The sequence below is a fragment of the Cyprinus carpio genome, chromosome B2 (genome assembly GCF_018340385.1).
Source record: "Cyprinus carpio isolate SPL01 chromosome B2, ASM1834038v1, whole genome shotgun sequence".
In the NCBI taxonomy this organism is placed as follows: Eukaryota; Metazoa; Chordata; class Actinopteri; order Cypriniformes; family Cyprinidae; genus Cyprinus; species Cyprinus carpio.
The window spans coordinates 27,219,807-27,232,240 of record NC_056598.1 but is presented as its reverse complement, the minus strand read 5'-3'; the positions used below and the strand labels follow the sequence as shown (position 1 = coordinate 27,232,240).

The window sequence follows — 12,434 nt, the reverse complement described above, 5'->3', positions numbered from 1 at the left end:
GTATGCACATTTCTGCTTGCATATAATAACCAAATGACCTTCTATGTTTGCGACAAAGCACACTACACTGGGTGCGCTATCCCACAATGCTATGCGATCAATTTGACCTGCCGTTTGCAGTGTTACGGATCAACCAGAATGACATCTCTTTCATTTAATTGGGCAGCGAAAAGTTTTGACACAAAATGAAATTAAAAAAGCTAAATAACTTTTGTCAGGGATAACAACTTTTAGAATGAAACTTGCACTTATTGTGATTTTTGTAACATTTGGCGAGCGAGTGATGTAATGATACATTTCTCCAAATCTGTTCCCATAAAGAAACAAACTCCTCTACATCTTGGATGGTCTGGGGGAGAGTACATTTTCAGCAAATTGTCATTTTTGGGTGAACTATTCCTTTAATTATAAAGCATGACACTCTTATGAATAGAGTTCTTGTTTACATGAAGATGATCCCAAACTGCCAAAACCTGACATTTTCCTCTTTTCTTTTTGCAGTCACAGAACCGTTCTTGAAAAGAAATATGACATAGACCACGTGATGAAGGTGAGTCAGTCATTCTGACTCGCACAACACCGTGTCACATGCTGTTAATGTAGTGTTTAGTATTATTGCTTGCATTCCACAGGCTAAAACAATCCGAGAGTTTGATGAACGTTTCACATCCATCATGTTCGGTTATCCATCTAATGACGACTACTATCGAGACGCGAGCCCCATTCACAAGATCAAGTCTGTGCAGGTGCCAATGCTGTGCCTCAACGCAGCGGATGATGTCTTTTCCCCCAATTAAGAAAATGTGACATTTAAGTTTAGGGCCCAGCCAGAATGCCCCTGACATTTGTGCTTTTTTTCAGCCAAAATGTGACATTTAAGTTTAGGGCCCAGCCAGTTGAAAAGGTCATGACTTTATCCCATCCATGATCAGCCTTTCCTGTGGAGGCGGTGAAGCAGAACCCCAATGTGGCGCTGCTCATCACCTGTCACGGCGGCCATATTGGCTTCCTGGAGGGTCTGTGGCCACGGCAGAGCACCTACATGGACCGGGTCTTTCACCAGTTCACCAGTGCCGTGTTTGAGAACGGCAGCGGTCTGGACGATCTCCACTGACCTTCTCTTTCCATTCCCTCTACAGCCATGAGCAAAAAAATCTGTATACATTTCCAAAATGAAGTGCACAGGTTCACTTGAGGGCCAGGATTTTTATTTATTTGTATTATTTATTTCTTTATTCGAGTAGTTTTAAGCACATTTGCATTCATGGAACAGAAATTCTAATTATAACTAAAAAGCACATTTGCATTCATGGAACAGAAATTCTTCTTAGAACTTCTCGCACTTTCCATCCGTCCATCCATTGATGCACTTATTTGTTTCTTAATTGCACGTCTGCGTATGACTCGCTTAATTAAGTATTTCTAAAAGCGACGCGTTAATCGACTCCAGAGGGTTAAGTGTGTAGGCACATGAAGATGAGATTATGGAGAAAAACAGAAAAAACCACAAGCCTTGAAACCTATTGCATTAGGTGATGTTACTCAACATGAATCCACATGAAGATGAGATTATGCAGAAAAACTGAAAAAACAACAAGCCTTGAAACCTATTGGGACAATGTCACAAAGAAATGTCCAGGATCACCATTAAATCAAAATAAAAAAATAAAATAAAAAAAAAATCAGCATTACTTTCATGTGCTTCAAAAAAAAAACGGGTTGTTTTTTTTTACTCAAAACCTGAGGTGCATAAGCTCTGAACAATGTCAGTTCCAAAAAGAAATACCAAACCTAATTGAAAGCAAACAAGCTGACAAAAAGATTCAATCCAATATTTCATGATAATATTGTTTAATGACATGTTTCAATGCAATTTAAAAGGCTGCTCACTTTTTGATTGGGAACACTTAACTAGGTCAACGTCATGGAAATGATGCAAAAACGATCAGTTTCTTTATGCAAAATGCCTCGAGATGTTTTATGAGATTTTGTCAAATTGCACTACTGTACCGAGAATGTTGGAGGGCGCTTGTGCACTTGTTTTGTGCAAGTCTGAAAATTTGATGCTGAGGCTTTACCTAAGCTTCTAATAATGATCAAAGATGCCATAAAAACCACGCCCAAGCAAAGAGGATACAGTCCAGCAGCACATTCTCCACCTCATTCACTGGCTACCAGTTCAACCTATAACATGTCCGTGACCAGCAACTGATGTGCTGCATCCAGGCCTTATCGGTTCAGTCCCTTATAGTGTTAAGAAAGGAAGATTTCACTATTATTGTCATTATTATTGTTCCCAACCTTGGTCCTGGAGGCACCCCAACACTGCTGGTTTTGCATGTCTCCTTAATCAAACACACCTGATTCAGCTCATCAGCTCATTAGTAGAGACTTCAAGAATTGTCGTGTCAGGGAAAGGAGACTTGCAACAGGTGCAGTGTTGGGGTGCCTCCAGGATCAGTGTTGGGACCCACTGGTACTCTGCAGTAACAATTGAAGTATCACTGAAGTGTGTGAAGCCAATAGAGACTTGTCACGTATTTACAGACAGTATCTTTCCAATTCTTCCCTAACTTGGTTTTTAAGTATCCTAAATGTCTGTAGCTTTGTAGGCCTCAGGGTCTAACCCCACTTTCTTTGTGTTTCCCGTTTGTGTTTTTAGAGGAAGAAAAGATTGTATCATATCAGTTTTTATTTTTCAGAAGAATGTACCGCACGCACTTTTTTTCTCATTCATTACTGTTATATTGACGTTGACTAGTTCAACCTTGTAAATGAATCATATTTTTTTGACTAGGAATGTGAAAATTGCACTGATTTTAGTTGAAGGCACTTAAACCTGTGTAGCCCTGTAAGTAAAGTGTATTTTCTTGAACCGGACGGACGTGGCTTCAAGGATTCTGTGAATGTGAAAATGACTTGAGCTACTGTTTGTCTAAACTAAAATATGCTTGCTTTGAATTTACTTCAGGCTCAAATAGCTTTTTATATGATGGCGCCATTGAAATCCTGCCCATGTCTCTTTAAATAATATTAAAAATGAAAACAGGTGCAGTCAGTAGTTAAAGTGACAATTACAGGAATAGCTCAACCCAAAATGAAGGATGTATGTATGTCATTGCGATGGCTCGGATTTTATGAGGAAGCTCTTTATAAATGATGTAAAAATCCATCCCAATATAACTGTACGTAGTGATTTTCCTGGAGGAATGATATGATGTCCAGAACTAGATGTTAGTTAAACCGCCCAGCAATGTGTTGTATATTGACCTTTGTCTGCTCTTATGAAGGTGCTGCTTCATATTGTGCTTCTAACTGTCAGCCGCATCTGCTCCTCTGGACTTTATAAACGCTTTCCTCTGCTTCCCTTCCATCCTGTTTCTCAGTAGCATGTGTCACTGAGTTACTGTACAGACGTACATCACATAACCTGTAGCACAACGGACATATTTTTCCATGAAGACGTCTTTCCTTTTATAGATTTATAAAAGGATTGTGTATTTAACATGTGCAGCAATAAGATTTTAATACAAGATCTATGTCTATGTAGAATAAATATATGCACATGTAATTGTATGGATTATAAGTGCATTTGTGTCTTAAATAAATTATGGAATTCAACTGCACAGTTATTGTTTTTTTTTTTTTTTTTTTTGTAAATATATTAGTGATTTAATTATGTCACTGTTGTAATCTGAATCTCACAGTCAAATATCAAATAGCCTAATAAAATGCATTTGAAAAGAATACCTTGCAGGTCCCTTTTTATTCTTTTTTAACTGCTAGGGAAAAAAAATAAAAAGGAAGTCAAATTAAATGTTTTATTTATTTATTTATTTAATGTGCATAATTGTAACTAGGGTTGCAAAAAGGTAGAAAATTTTTAAAATATTCCAGAAATTTATGACTTTTTATTTATTTTTTTTTGAATATTCCATGGATTTTTGGAAAGTTTCCGGAAATTTACCGGAAATTTTCCACCCCTTTGCAACCCTAATTTTACCTCTGTTACCACAGTTTGGGACATACATACAACCTAAAATCCTGATTTCTGTGATTTGTTTTCCAGCTTCTAACTTTAAATCACATTTAAAACTAAAACATTTTAACGAAATCCTAATCTACTAAATACTAAAGCTTTAAAAAGAGTAACAGGGTTGATATTTTTCTAAATTAATCTGTGACTCAGTAGTTTATAGTTAGTTTGGGATTCAATATTGCTTTTTAGTTATTTCTGAACATGATTTATAGTAAAATATTTGATTGCTCATTTTTCTCACAGTAACTTGAGTAACAGAGCTGAATATTTGAGCTTGACTTGATGTAGTCAAGAAAATGAAATTATTTACTTATTATTACTTATTAATTACTAAATTATTTACTTCATCCTGTCATGCTGTAGAAAAATATTTAAAGCAACACATCCCAGGTCAAGAGTAAAACATTTTTTATGTTTAAATATGCAAATGAGGCATTAGCTAAATAAATATGCAATAATTCTGATAAAGCCAGGTTTAAAACGCTTGTTTAAATTTGTGCTGATAAACTTCACTTGAGCTTGATACAGACATTGTTTGGAGGAACTTTGACCCACATTCCAAGTCCTTTTCTGTTTTAAATCTCATCCAGACTAGAAGGCAGACTACTAAACTCATAAATGTATAGCATATCTAGCAGTCTGCTATAGACTAATTATAATCTCATTATAAACCTCTAGCCGGATGGAGAAGCAGTTATCAACAAGATGTGTGACATTAACATTATCTTTAGTACTTTAGAATGGTATGGTTCTTTAAATGAACAACTAATTTTAAATTATTTTTGCTTCTGCAGGATACATTTACTGTATATATTCAGCCTTATATATGTCTGTTTCTAACAGAGCATATGTCTGCAGTGTGAGTTTGTGTGTGTTTGGGCATGTAAGTAGGGCATCTGAGCTCTTCTGACTATAATAGCATGTACCAAGGCATCAAAACACCGCCTGCCATATTTATTTTGGACTCTGTGCTTTACACTTCACTTGAAAAACACATAAAACCACCCACAGGCTTTCACCTTTGGCAGTCATCATGAGGATATCTTGACAAGCTGAGTGGACTGATAATGTGTTCACTACTTCTCTTGGGTTGAACCTTGGTGTGATTTTATAGAGTCCTGCAATATTGAGCACAGAGGTGACCGTATACAAGGTTCATTATCGGTTGATGATTGATGGTTTGACCCAGCAAATAAGCACAGCAAACATATAAAAGACAGGGCATTATAAATGTGTCAGAACAGCTTATCATCAATAGATACAATACAGTAAGGTACAGTATACCTTATATAGTATACTACAATTAGCTAAAGCTACACATGACAATGAACTAATAAATTGTTGATAACACTTTATTACATTCATTTATCTCGACAGCAACAAGAACATTTTTTGTGAAATCAAATGTTTACTAAACCAGTAGATCACGAGGTAGAAGATTTCAAACAGTTGGGTGCTACATATGTTCAGAATATTCACAGCTGACAGGAAAGATGCAAAGATTGTGAGAAGCATATTGCATCATTTACGTGCACATCAAATTAGCTACGAATGAGACACATTCGAAAGGTTGTCCAGTGGGTTTTAGGCTTTCTTCATCATTACATTCAATATCATCATTCCAAACACTCCAGTTGGTTCACAATAACGTAAACTATCTGCTTTACATTAGTTGATTTGTAATACATCATCTGTGTGCAAAGCTTTTGGTGACAAATTCAACAAAGCATCCCTGATATTTCAATGATTATCAGTCCAAGAAGCTTTTTCAATAAATAAAACCATCCCTCAAAAAAGGGATCCATTTTTCTCATTTTAAATAAATCACCCGAGACAGAGACCTGGGTGGTCCTCGGTAGATTCCTTGTGCCATGGAAAAATAAAAGGACGCGGTTTGATCCGTGACACATACAGCTCAAAGTGACTCTTCAGTAAAACTAGCCAGAATCCAAAGTCACAGTCTGTCATATATATTAATATCGGCATTTCTTATAATGTAAACAAAGCTTTTTCTTTTAACATCCAAAATGTCCTAAACTAACATCTTCTCAAAGATACCATATATAGGTAGCTATCATTATGAAATGGCCATTGTTTTCACATATATTTTCACTGATATTAATCCTCTCTTCCGGAGTGGAGTTTGGGATTGTGTCAACGTCAACAGTGTGCAACTCCAAAACATCCCCAGCTACTTCACTAAAGGGAATGTTTCACTGAAGAATATGATTAATCGATGCTGGCTTTAAACAACATGACCTTAACACTTTTGAGACATGCACCAACTAGCGTTTACAATCATTCAGGCCGGAATCGAGAAGATCATAAATGGCTTTCTTTAGCGGCTGCTGACATCAGTAACTGAACTTTGTAACCTCGTGGGTCCACTGCAACGCCCAAACTTGAGTGACTGACAACTCTGAGGAGCAAGGAATGTTTTTTGGATATCTTTGGCGAGATAAAAGATTATAGAAGATTCTTTGTCTTTTCACCGTGGTGACATTGCCCAATGAAATGCTCCTTGCTCTTTGGTGGACAGCATTAATGATGAGCAGTGCATAAAGCAGGCAAGAAGAAAGAAAGAATAGCAGTAGTAAGTCCTTTTGTCTCGTGACAAAAAACCCTGAGATCATATGTAGAAGGACATATCCTTCACAGTGTCCTCGCGTGTCAGGACATGCAAAACCACCAACAAACAAAGTTTTTCCAAAATATAAAAAGGGAAACCCAAAATCTGTATCTGTCAATTCTTCAACGTATCTATCCTCAAACATGGTCTGAGGTAGTGCTGAATCTCAAGTCTTCTTCTCTTCAGAAGCAGGTGTTGCTGGAAAACAAACAGCCAAGCGGTTGAAGGGGAAGGAGATGTGGAGGTTAGATATGGCGGCCGGTGAGGAAGTAGAGGGGACGGTCCTCGCTGCAGTTGGCCGTCTGAAACTCATCCCGCAGACGAAACTGCCACTCGTCCTCCAGCTCCAAACGCACAATCGTCTGACGCAGAGAGCTGCGGTCCTGACAGATCACACACAGCGTGGCGCCTGCAAGACGAGCGATAGAAATGATGATGATTTCAATCTTCTTATAGGACCACGATGTGCTGTTACTGTTCTGATGACTCTGATGAACTTTCATATTTAATATGTATGTGGAGTGGGGCTTTGGACCATTAATCTTACACTGTGTCCTGACTATTTAGTTATAAAAACAAGGTTTTCTGTTTGAGATGATAGAAATGGGAAAGTTTGGGATCAGTAGGATTACTTTTATTTAGCAAGGATTCATTAAACTGATTAAAAAGATATCAAATCAGCATATTAGAATGATTTCTGAAAGATCATGTGACACTGAAGACTGGAGTCATGATGCTGAAAATCCAGCTTTACATCACAAGAACAAATTACATTTAAAATATATTCAAATAGAAAACAGCTATTTAAAATTGTCATAATATTATATATTTTTGTTCAAGTAAATGCGGCCTTGGTAAGCAGAAGAGACTTATTAAAAAAAATGAAAAATGTAAAAATGACAGTGTGAGTGTATTTTGGATTTTTCTTTTTATATAATAAATAAATAAATATATAAGTGTATTTTTTTAATATAATTTAAATTCTTTATATATATATATATATATATAAATATATTATATAATATATATATATATATATATATATATATATTTTTTTTTTTTTTTTTTTTTTTTTTTTCATATTCCAGCAGTAAGGACCCGGCCTCACCTTTGAGGAAGTTGAATTTCTTCAGGAGGCTTGAAACGACAAAGGAGTCACACAAGTAGAGCAGCAGCCCACTGAACATCACGCCTTGATGATCCACGTTCACTGAGTGCGGCCGGGAGCTCATGTAACACGTCTGAATCTGTAAACACACAGAAAACTCATTTTTCCATCTGAACTAATACACAGAATACAAACTTTCAATACTGTGTCTCAAGTAACTGTTTTCATTTTCTGACAGTCGATACTTCAATGATAGTTAACTGTTGTTTTATGAAAAGAGCTGCATGAACATCCTTCAAAAATACTTCCTTTTGAGTTCCAGGAAAAACACATAATAGCACACAGGTTTGGAGTAATATTAAGGTGAGTAAATAATCAAAACATTCATTTTGGCAGAACTATCCCTTGAAGTGTTTATTTGTACCTGTGGGCCAAGGTTGAGGTAGCTGTCTATGGAGAGCACGGGGTTAGCGCTGTTACAGAGGGCCAGAGGAAAGAGCCGGTGGCTGCAGGACTGCAGAAACTTCTCCAGCAGGAACTGAGCCGGCGCCGACAGCAGTGTGTGTTCACTGTCCGGAGCACACACATACTGAGACGCACACACACGCACCGGGGCCTCCAGCCTCTGCGGCACAAAACACAGGTTTTTGAGATGTTAGTCTTACAATTACACTTGTTCTTTACAAACTGACAAAATAATTTTACAGTCCCAGAAATGTGACAAATCCATTAAATATCTAATCTAATATAATCTAATCATTTTAATATCCCAATTTGCTGCTAAAGAAACATTTCTGATTATTGTCAATGTTTAAAACAGTTTTTGTGGAAATGGTGAAAAGTTTTTTTTTTTCAGGAATCTTTTATGATTACGAAGTACAAAAGAGCAGCATTTATTTGAAATAGTTTTTTTTTTTTTTTTTTGCAACAACATGAAATTCTTTACTGTCACTTTTGATTTAATTTAGTGCATCCTTGCTGAATAAAATTATCAATTTCTTAAATTAACCTTACTGACACCAAACCTTTGAATGGTAGTGTAATACTACACATTATATTGATTTATATATCTATATTTAATTATAGAAATTGCACAAATTTCACAGACATACATAGTGAATGTAAATTTTAGGATGATATAAAGCTTTTAAAATGCATGAAATGTTCAAACTGCTGCAGCATCAATTTGACTGTTTACATAGCGCCCACTAGTGAATGTTTACTATAACTGCAGCCACCATTAACTCCATGCTAACAAGCTAATATTAGTGTTTGGATGTAATGAAACATTTTGAAGCAGGCCTTTCAGCTCTGAAGGGACATTATGAAGCTCACCATGAGTTTGGGCTTGATGAGGAAGTCTTTATGTCCTCCGATGGGGATGTGTTTCTTCATGATGCTGAAGCGATTGAACCGACAGAGCAGAAGACCGCTGCTGTTTGCCCTCAGGTTGAAGTCCACCTCTTCACATGTGAACCTACACACACATTTAGACTGTTACTGGTACATCACTTATGACTTAAAACCCACATATACAGTATGTGCTAGTACTCAAAACTACATGTGCAAACACTCACCGGTTGAGGTCATACTGGACGTTCTGGGTGAGGTCGACGTTCAGCATGATGAGGTCGTGGAGGTGACAGCGAGAGAAAGGGCTTGTGGGAGCTCGAGAAGACAAAGCACTGCTCCATTTGCGCAGGCCACACATGGCATACAGAGAGATCTTAGGAGTGGCCTCCATGTGCTGCAGGACGCTCTTCAGTGACACGTTCATCACCTCACTGAGAGAAAGACAGAGAATCTGGAGATGTTAGACAACGAAGACATTCCAACAAATCTGTACACGGATCCATCCATCATTACATACCTGTTGCCCTCGGGTCCAGGCTGATGGGCGTTCCACAGGACGCAGGAGTCGTCCATCATTAAGATGAAGGGCCACACGTCCTGCCGTTTGAGGCCCTGCTCCTCTTGCCTGTTCCTCTCCAGCTCCAGGTTGTGGTAGGACAGTTCCTTGATCATGAATCGAGCCGCTCCTGAAACGCCACATCAATACAATCAGTCACAACAAGAGCAACTATGAAAGCTTGTTTCCGCCACGGAATAATAATAATTAAAAAAGATAATCGCAACTTCCTTTCCCTTGCAAATCCTTTTTTCTCAGAATTGCGGGACAAACTTGCTATCCTGACTTTTTAATATAATCACTTCTTTTCTCAGAACTGTTAGATATAAACACGCAATTGCGAGTTACAAAGTCTGATTCTGAGGAAAAAAGTCACAATTCTGACATTTTCGTATAATTCCAAGTTTATGTCACAAAAAAGACAGAATTGCAGGATATACTGCAATATACTCACAACTGCAAGAAAAGAGTCAGAACTGTGAGATTATATGACGACACCTCAAATTCTAATTCATATCAAACACAATCTAATATCACAAAAAATAATAACAAAAAAATAAATTGCAGTTCATATCTCACACTTTCTAATTTTATTACATGCAATTGCAAGTTTATATCACAAACAATTCTGAGAAAAAAAGTCAGAATCACAAGATATAATCTCGCAATTGCAAGAAAAAAGGAGGATAGAATTCTGAAATTAAAAAGTCTATTTCTAAAAAAAAATGTAATCAATCACGGTAACATTATGGATGCAATAAAAACACAAAACATACATGCATTATTAAAATAGTATACTATTTTATCGAAATCATTACAATTCTAATATTTTATTTACTCTTTAAAAGCACTATAAATTGCTAACAGTAAATTTAAACATTCTCTATTATTATTTCTGGAACAATCTTAAAACCTACGGTTACAGAAACACTGTTAGATAGTGCTGAGTTGTTTCAATCACAATAATGAATACACAATCTTCTTCATCATTACTCACCCACTCCGGAGTTGTTGAACATGGCGGGGAGCACCTCCCTCCGGAGTGTGAGCGGGAGCACCAGAAGGATGTGGTTGGGCCAGTATTTCCTGTAGAGAGGCATTTCATATTGCTTGACCACCAAAATGTGCAGGTGCTCGGCCCCCTCCATGGCGTGGTAGATGTTGAGCAGGCCGTGCTCCTGACGGCCCGTGGTGGGTGTGAAGATGGGACTTTTCAGCATACCAGACTCCTGAGTCAGCAAACAGAGCCACACAGTCACTATAAGACATTTGATTATTCTGTTTTTTGTACATTTCAACTACTTTTAAATATTTAACTGTATGTAAAATATTTAATATTGAATGCAAATATTTGTATTTTCATTAATTTTTTTATTTTTATAAAAAATACATTTGTATACATCTTTTAACTATACACATTTTTTTAATTTAAACATTTTTTAATATCTAACATTTTAAAAATACATTCAATATCTTAACAATTTATTCATTATAACTTAACTAAATAATTTTTTTTAAATACTTAACTTTTTTAATATTTTGCATTTTAACTATGTATTCTGTATCTTTTAACTATCCCTTTGAATATTTATTTTTTGTATTTTTGTCCATTGCTGGTGTATCAATATACTGTTTTTTTTTGGGGTTTACATTTGTTTGTATATTTAATGTTTACAATATTTTTTTTTTTGCATATTTTGTGTATTTTATCTGTGTATCTTTTTAACATTTAAAAAAAGGAACTATTTAAAATATTATTTGAGCATTTTATTGTATTCTGTATATTTATTTTTTTTATATTTAATTTATTTTTTGTAAATTGTGTAAAACTATGCATTTTACACATATTCTGTACTATTTTTTGTTTATTTTCTACATGTGTATTTAAAAATTGCATTTTTTTGCAGTATATTTATATTTTTTTTCACGTTTTAACTTTTTTTTTCTTCCCATTTCACTTTAATCTTATGTTATTTTTTATATATATATCTATATATATATATATATATATATATATATATATATATATATATATATATATATATATATATATATATATATATAATATATGACAATTTTTGTGTATATTTTTGTGTATTTTAAAAATGTGTATTTTTAAGACAACTTGCAATAAGACCAGAAAAACATAATGTAAAAAACACAGCAACCCAACAGGACTTTTTGCATTGCTCAGGTATCCAGGTGCTCCCGACATCAGGGATATTTCTTTATCTTTTTTAACTGTTTGGAAGTCATGCTACTTTTACAGTGTTTTTTTATTTATTTTTTTTTTTTTTTGGACCACAGACAAAGTCAACATTTGTCTATTTATGTTGCCACAGGAAAAAAACAGCATACAGAACATGAGGGTGAGTAAATAAGGAAAGATTATAAATTTTGGTTGTTAAAGCGACTAACCAATTTCCAAACACAGTTTAGTAAATCATTTAGTGCTTGTTATTAATAAGTGTGTCACTCACCTTGTCTGAGATCAGCGGGAGCCGCATGCTCTCTAAATGACTGCCCTGCTGGCTGAACACAAAATGAGGCTCTTTGGCTTTAGGAATAATAAAGTGCAGCTGGACTTCCTCTCCCAGCATGGGTGAGCAGAACGTGAAGGCCATGCGAAGGTGCAGTCAGACAGCTAGAATCACACACACACAGAGAACATCTTACAGCAGTCATATACCTGTCTAGACTTGCTATTACATATGTTTGAGGCGTGTTTTCTTTGAAATGACTGTCATCT

The 12,434-nt window shown here is 35.8% G+C and overlaps 3 protein-coding genes across 4 annotated transcripts in view; 2 read left to right on the top strand and 1 right to left on the bottom strand.

Moving 5' to 3' along the window:
* Positions 1-1,254, top strand: part of LOC109104174 (phospholipase ABHD3-like) — a 15,922-nt gene extending 14,668 nt beyond the window's left edge. The window contains 3 exon segments of the mRNA XM_042718962.1: positions 502-550; positions 633-803; positions 905-1,254. Coding sequence (XP_042574896.1) covers positions 502-550; positions 633-803; positions 905-1,114 — 430 coding nt within the window. The 3' untranslated portion in view covers positions 1,115-1,254.
* The window catches only part of LOC109057293 (period circadian protein homolog 2-like), a 368,217-nt gene that overhangs the window by 125,144 nt on the left and 230,639 nt on the right, over positions 1-12,434 (top strand). The gene's annotated exons all lie outside the window — the stretch shown is intronic.
* LOC109104459 (GREB1-like protein) overlaps positions 5,376-12,434 on the bottom strand; it is a 36,580-nt gene continuing 29,521 nt past the window's right edge. Inside the window, 7 exon segments of the mRNA XM_042718961.1 lie at positions 5,376-7,077; positions 7,777-7,915; positions 8,201-8,401; positions 9,112-9,253; positions 9,354-9,560; positions 9,647-9,815; positions 10,683-10,914. Of these exon segments, the coding sequence (XP_042574895.1) occupies positions 6,914-7,077; positions 7,777-7,915; positions 8,201-8,401; positions 9,112-9,253; positions 9,354-9,560; positions 9,647-9,815; positions 10,683-10,914 (1,254 nt within the window). The 3' untranslated portion in view covers positions 5,376-6,913.